Source organism: Podarcis cretensis, assembly GCF_951804945.1.
Source record: "Podarcis cretensis genome assembly, chromosome: 1".
NCBI lineage: Eukaryota > Metazoa > Chordata > Lepidosauria > Squamata > Lacertidae > Podarcis > Podarcis cretensis.
The window spans coordinates 50,322,021-50,329,324 of record NC_137170.1 but is presented as its reverse complement, the minus strand read 5'-3'; the positions used below and the strand labels follow the sequence as shown (position 1 = coordinate 50,329,324).

Genomic DNA, 7,304 nt, shown 5'->3' with positions numbered 1-7,304 from the left:
CTTCATGTGATTTCAGCTTAACATGCTTGTTCAGTAAGACTGTTCAATTACTGTGTTGAGGTAGCTCCAATTGCAAAAATTGCTTCTGAATGTATTTGCTTCAAATGAAGCAGTAGCGAAATGCTTCAAATGAAGCAGTAGCTAAAATACACGTGGTGATGATGTAGCAATACATGGTGGAAAATATCTATTCTATATGAATCAGTACTTTACCTGCCTGTGTTTCCCTTACTCTGTTCTTATGAGGTGCTGTTTCTAGACCATTATTACTATTCTGGCCTAACCACTTTTGTTAAATTATCACATGGTGCTTTTTGTATACAAATAGTGATTAGATTCTACATCTAAGTCTATATTAGACCTAGATTCTTCTGAATCTGAAACTTTTTAAACATTTTGAGTTATGATGGTGGTTATCCACCAAATCTACATTGTTATAAATTAGGGGTGTTTCAGTGGTTGCCCTGAGTGGCACTAATTATGATGGAACTAATCTGCACTCATAGAATTTTCACAAATAGCCCATCTACTAAAGGAAGTTATCAGCCTTAGAACATGACGCTCCAGCTTTGTGAGTTGAAATAAGGAACATAAGGTTCCTCACATATGTGTACAGGAGATGTCAATGCAAAGTGGAGGGGGGCTAAGAGATAAGTGTAGCTTCTGATGGAATGGCATTTTGCAAAGAACACAAGGGTGCTGCTGAAAATAGCAACCACAAATAGAGTCTTTCCCCCTTTCCCCTGTACCTTCTAATTCAACTTCCTATGTGACCTGACATAATTACAACGGCCTGGTTCATAACACATAATGGTGAGCTAGAGACTCTATGTACTGCTGTTAGTTATTGCCATGGTCCTCACCACATATTTTCTTTTAACTGAACTAGAACCGTGTTCTTTGACTCAGTGCATGTCTTTGGAATGGTACAAGCTTTCTTCGACCCAAATAACTCTACCCCTTTCCCACTGTGATTGGGCTTTATTTTTTTCTTGCTGGCATCGGACAACAAACGTTTCCATGTGCACAAATGCTGTTCCTGATTGCGCCCCACCCTGCTGTTCTTCCTTCACCAGCCTTCTCCTGGTTGCTCATTCCTGTCTCGCTTCCTTCTTGTCAACTCCTCATATCTACCTTACCTGTACAGGCTCTTTTCCAGGATCTAGACAAGCATTTGTCTCTGTTATTTAGAAAATGATCTCCCTCACCCCCTCTTTTTAAAAAATTAATAATTTCCAACCTAGAAGTCACTCCATTTTAGGAATAAACCTGCGGTTCAGATTTCTGATACTTTGTTATTAGTGTTTATCCAGTTTGGAATGCAACAGATTTCAGATCAGGAATGTCACTATATTCCATCTTTATGTGACTATGCAGGGAGGGAGGAATCTTCTGGGGCAGTGGACAGAGTGTAGTTCCAGATATGTTAGTGCATGAGAGAATAGTGGCAGCCCAAAACATCCATCTGTTTGTGCTATAGTAATGAGTATCATATTTGTGGAACACAAATGACTTCCCTGCCTCTCCCCACTAGCGTTCTCCTTATAGTTCTCCTTGGCCTTAGATGAACTATTCTTTAGTTCCAGATTGGCACAGATCACTACAGATCAATTTGAGTCCACCTGGACTGCTCTGGAACGATTTGTAGCTGCCTTGGCCTGATTTGGCATAAATCAACTCTGTTCTGAATATGGATAAATCAGTTGCGCAGCTCTACTAATTAGATCCAAATAATTAGCTTTCTGGTGAGCCAATTTGATACATGGATACAGCCTAGAAAATCTAAAATAATTTGACTTGTATTTTAGTCTGGACAGAGGGCCAGTCTACTTCTGCACCAACATAAGCAACAGGAGTACCAACAGGTAAAGCAATACTTCCATTAGTAATGAATTTTGAACTTTCTCCAACTCCTGGACAGTGTGCAGCGGAAGAATTAACCTCAGTCAAAAAGATTTTTAGGGCTGGAGCAATTTGTTGTCCTCCCTTTGTATAAAAAGAATTCAAAATGGTTCCAACAAGACGTCTTACTTTAATTAGAGTAGCATCCTTATGGGCCATCAAAGAAGAATTAGCTGCAAAGTGAACCCCTAAATAACAAAATAATTTATCCAGTTATATGTGGGAGATCGCTTACTGAATGCAAGCACTTTAGTTTTAGAAAAAATATTAATACTAAGCTGTTCCTTCTGATAGAAATTGGGCAGCAGATCCATCTGCTTTTTCAGACTGCCCCATGCATAGAATGATGCTGACCTTTCTATTTCTTATGGCATCCAATTTCCCAAACAATTTACCCAGAACATTGACATAAAGGCTGAAAAGCAAAAGCACCAAAAACATTCCTCTTCAACTATGTTCATAGTTGGAATTGGGTCAGATAGAGGTCCACTGCTGCCTACTTTAATTTTAACAAATGTATCATGGCCCAGACTTTGAAGAAGCATCGGCAGCCCAGGGCAGCAACTTAGCCCAAGGACTGCTTCTATCTAGCAACTCAAAAGCTGAGGATAGGTCAACAATGGATATTTTTAACCATTTCCCCAATAAGATGGAACAGAGTATGGCAACAATTAATAGTGGAATAAGAATTTCTAACCCCAGCTTTCTCTTCAGACAGAATACAGTTGCAGGAGATACATGCCTGCAACTTAAGCAGAAATAAGTTTTACAGGAAACATGCAACAAACTGATTTTAAAAAAGGATAAACCACAGACAGTTCCAACCATAAAGGAATTAAGCCTGTCAAGCCAATATCAATAAACAATTTATTGAGGAGAGGATGCCACAGTTAGAATGCATATTAAACAGTTTGAGATGCATGTGATCTTCCCTTGAGGACTTATTTGACCTAGTTGGATCATTCAGGGATTTGACCATACATGAAGTTGCTGGATCCCAGTTAGGGAAAACTCAATAATCCACTGAAGGGGAGGAGAAGCTGTTGAGGAGTTATATAGTTTTGTAAAATAATTAGTCTAATCATCAGTTGAAATCTGAGCTTTAGTAACCCCTCTTCACTTAGCCAGTCCACAAGGAATGATAGCCCAAAACTTATACTCATTATTTCTCTGACAGCCGAGTCTAAAACTTTCCACTGAGTTCTGTTATGTTCTTGCTTTTTGCTTTTTTTGATGTATGAGGCATTTATAAAGTGATCTAAATTTGATGACCTGTTCAGTGCTACTTCCATTTTTAGTTTACAGTGTTTACCAGAGTCCTTTTAGCATTCTTGCAGTTCTTATCATACCACACAGTGGACGGGCCAAAATTCTGATATGAGATATATGGTGTAATTAGAAAAGGTCTGACTGCTGCCTGTTGGTAAATAATTAAAGAAGAGGCTTTCCACAAAAGACAATGAGGATGAAATATTATTAATTGGTCAGATCTCATCAATTTAATCCAAGAGCCAGAGAGCCTCAGACTACTTCATTCTTCTGGTCCCCAAGACCCATTGACTCCAATTATGTCAGTAAGATAGCTGACCTCCAGCAATATTGAAATCTAAAATAAGCTCAAAAGGATAGTGATCACTTTCTATATGGATAGAGAAAAATTGGCAATAAAATTAATATATACTGGTTCCTTGCTGATTTGCTTATAGTATGCTGAGAGTTTGTTCTTATAAAATTAGGGGTATCAGAAAGAGCATCTTAGGAGTCTGTGGTTGTCTATCATCTGTAAACAAACATACAGTTTTACTATAGATTATTATGTGTGTTTGTTGAAAATACTTGTGGATTCAGAGCGGGTTTTCTTAAAGAGAAATAACTGAGTTGTTATTTCTGTGAAACAGTTACTTGTGGCTTGGCTGTTCCATGCAACAAGCTGTGCCATATTTTTATTTTGAATGAGTCACAATGTGTTGTTGTTTTTAACAGTTTTTGTGATTATTTGACATTATTAATTCCTTTTTTATTGCTAGCCCTTGATTATCTTGATTTAAAGCATATTGGGCCTCAAATGGTGCTTCCAGCTTACCTTTCAGGTTTCTTTGCTTTGTTGCCTGCACTGGTGATGTTTGCATGAAGAAAAACAAATATGCCTAGTTGAAGTAATGCCTTACATACACAGAAGCAGTCTTCTGCACATGTGTTCCTAGCTGCATAAGAATCTGCATTTGCAAGCAAGAGCAGTATGTGCAGTTCTTGTCCTGGTTTAGCCCCAGAGGGCTTACATTCATCAGCTTATTGTTCATAGCACTGAACATCTGATCAGGATGAATGAACCAGGAAATGGATTCATTCCTGCCTTGAACCGATGATTAGACTGATGATGATATGACTGGAACTAAGTGCCTGGAGCCTTGGCTGCTATGCATTCAGGTGAGTCAGGGTTATAGTGCTAAGAACTTCATTTGAAAAAATTTAGGACAACTCATCAGAAATATAGTAGCAGGTAAAAATACTTCTTTAATGAAGAATGTGTGCTTCTACTTTACCTGCACCCCACAATTTCTCTATATTCACCACAAGGGCTATAAAATCCAGAGAATTATTTTTTTAATGCAAAAGACAGGAAATCTATCAGAAAGCAGTCATCTGATCAACAAGATGTGAGACAAGGCTTAAAGAAAATTAGGGATACCATGAAGATAATGCATAAATTTAGCTATTTGCATAATATGAAGGGAGGCTATCAAAATATAAACCTTTCATTTCAGACTACAGTGGTACCTCGGGTTACAGACGCTTCAGGTTACAGACTCCGCTAACCCACAAATAGTACCTCGGGTTAAGAACTTTGCTTCAGGATGAGAACAGAAACGGCATGGCAGCAGTGGGAGGCCCCATTAGCTAAAGTGGTACCTCAGGTTAAGAACAGTTTCAAGTTAAGAATGGACCTCCAGAACGAATTGAGTTCTTAACCTGAGGTACCACTGTATGCATCTCAAGAGTTATCAGTAAAATTTACCATTCAAGAATACTGATAGGAATTGTTATGTTGGAATTGTTAGGTAACCTTTCATAAGTAAAAAAATAGAAATATTATTATTTAAAATTAAATACCATTGCTCTGGATTTTGTGTATTTTATGCATTTTCATAAGCTTGCAATAAAGTTAATGAAATTATTAGTGTTTAAAGCAATTTAAAACTGTCATTTCTCTGTAAACAGAGTTTCTGTACATGTCTGAATTAATCAAAGACCTATATATCTGTAGAATGTATTTTAGACCTTAATTAAATTATGTGTTTTATTTTACACCCTTTATATCATATGGGTCTAACTGAAGCAGGTATAGTCAGCTAGATAATACAGAATAATGGTTACTTCACAAATCCAGAGAATATAGAAGGGGAGAAAAAACCATATAAAATTATGATATTCACATTTAAGTCAGTAACTTACTCTTTAGTCTTAGAATCTTGAAGGGTACCCTGGATCCTTAATCTTCCTTTCTGCTCCATGGCAAAATATGGCCCAGGACATAGCAATATTTTTTTCTGAAAATTGATTTGGTTATTACTTTTTACTATTTGTATTTCAGGTTGTTTACAATAAAAAAGTGAAGTCAAAAAGAAAAAAACTTTTGAAACTCACAATTTAAAACAAGAAACAGAGCAGAGCAATGAAATACAACAAAATAGCTGCATAAAGCTCATTAAACCTGAGCAAACAAAAATGTTTTTAATAATAATAATAATAATAATAATAATAATAATAATAATAATAATAATAATAATTTTGTAATTTATATCCTGCTCATCTTGCTGGGTTTCCCCAGCCACTCTGGGTGGCTTACAACATGTATAAAAACACAACGAAGCACCAAACATTAAAAAACAAAATATCCTATACAAGCAACAAACAAACCAATAAATCAATAGAAACCAATAACAACAACAATAATAACAATAATGAACAGTTTACAGTTATACCCAAATTAAAATAGCGACTACCCCAACTAAACATTTCACCAACATCAACCCGACAAAAACAAAACTGAGGAACCAAAATTAGAACTGTTTAAAACATTTTAGCCAGTTGCCGAAATTCAAGAGTGCATGCATGAGAAAGTCATGTTTAATCCGGTGCTGAAAAGAAAGGAATATTTTCTTGTTTAGATTTCCTCCAAAATGTTGGAGAATTTCTGGCCAACCAAGAAAGTATTATTTGAATTCTTACTCCTCTTCTCTACCCATAAATAAACTGGTAAAGTATTCTATTTAACAGGTCGTGGACAATGTGCCTCGCCTCACATGTCTTGAAAACATCATGGGAATGAAGTATTCCCTCTAACCCTAACATAGATTGTTTATTAGTTCAATCAATCAGGCAATCAATCATCAATGAGGGCACTATTTTTGAAAGAGAAGCTATGTAATAATTATGCTTTGCTACTGTTAAAACCGTTTAAGAGTTGCTACTTTAGTTCCCACGTTTGGAAAGCTTTCACGCTCATACCATGCTTAATGTGTTGATGGAACGCTTTAATCAAATATATTTAAATCAAATTGGTCCATTGTATTGAATAGTCTGTTTCTACTGAGCACATCTTAAGACCTCCCCTGTCTTGACCATTGTTAGACAGTTATGAATAATAAAACATTTTGGTCCAGTGTTGATGTTTCCCATGCACTCATATTCATCACAGTCTCTTCTCTTTTCAGACCTGTATGTGGAATCAGAGGGAAAACTCTTATAATTAATCTTCCAGGTAGCAAGAAGGGGTCCCAGGTAAGCAGTATTCTGGGGGAAAAAATCATTAATATTCATAAGGAATCTGGGGAAGGAGAATAATTTTGCCTTTTAAGTTATTTCTCCCATGAATTGTAACAACCATGAATTTAACAATGAAACAATAAGGTGAACATTATTTTTAATGAACATTAGTGTTCTATCTTGTGAAACCTACAATGCCATCATCCCAGTTATCAAAACAAAGGCTTCGAGTTGTTTGGTATCTGAAGGTCAACTGGTAATCATTCAGCCCAATCCTCTGAAATGAATCAGGGAGCCCTTCTGGGTGGGTATATGTGCATCATACCACTTATGTATGGAATGTTGCTGAATTATGGCACGTATCTGAAGTTTCATTACCGAGTTGATTTAGAATGTATTGGGGCAAATCTATACATTATGTGGCATCATTGTTCAGTGATACATGATTGCTTTTTGAAACCGAAATGGCAGCTGTGGGTGTTGGTTCACATAAGCTCTTTTCTCTTATCTGCTCACATACCTGGTTAGATATAACACTTGCCGGTTTGTCAAAATAGTTTGCCATGTTGTCCAAATGGGCAAACAGTGGTAGAGTAGATAAAAATGAATGATATAATAATCATAATAACAACAAC

At 36.5% G+C, this 7,304-nt stretch overlaps 1 protein-coding gene across 21 annotated transcripts in view; it reads left to right on the top strand.

Moving 5' to 3' along the window:
- GPHN (gephyrin) overlaps positions 1-7,304 on the top strand; it is a 234,508-nt gene that overhangs the window by 125,342 nt on the left and 101,862 nt on the right. For all 21 annotated transcript variants that reach the window (XM_079951142.1, XM_079951123.1, XM_079951126.1 and 18 more), the window contains one exon: positions 6,618-6,684. In XM_079951142.1, the coding sequence (XP_079807268.1) occupies positions 6,618-6,684 (67 nt within the window). The remainder of the gene's footprint in view (positions 1-6,617; positions 6,685-7,304) is intronic.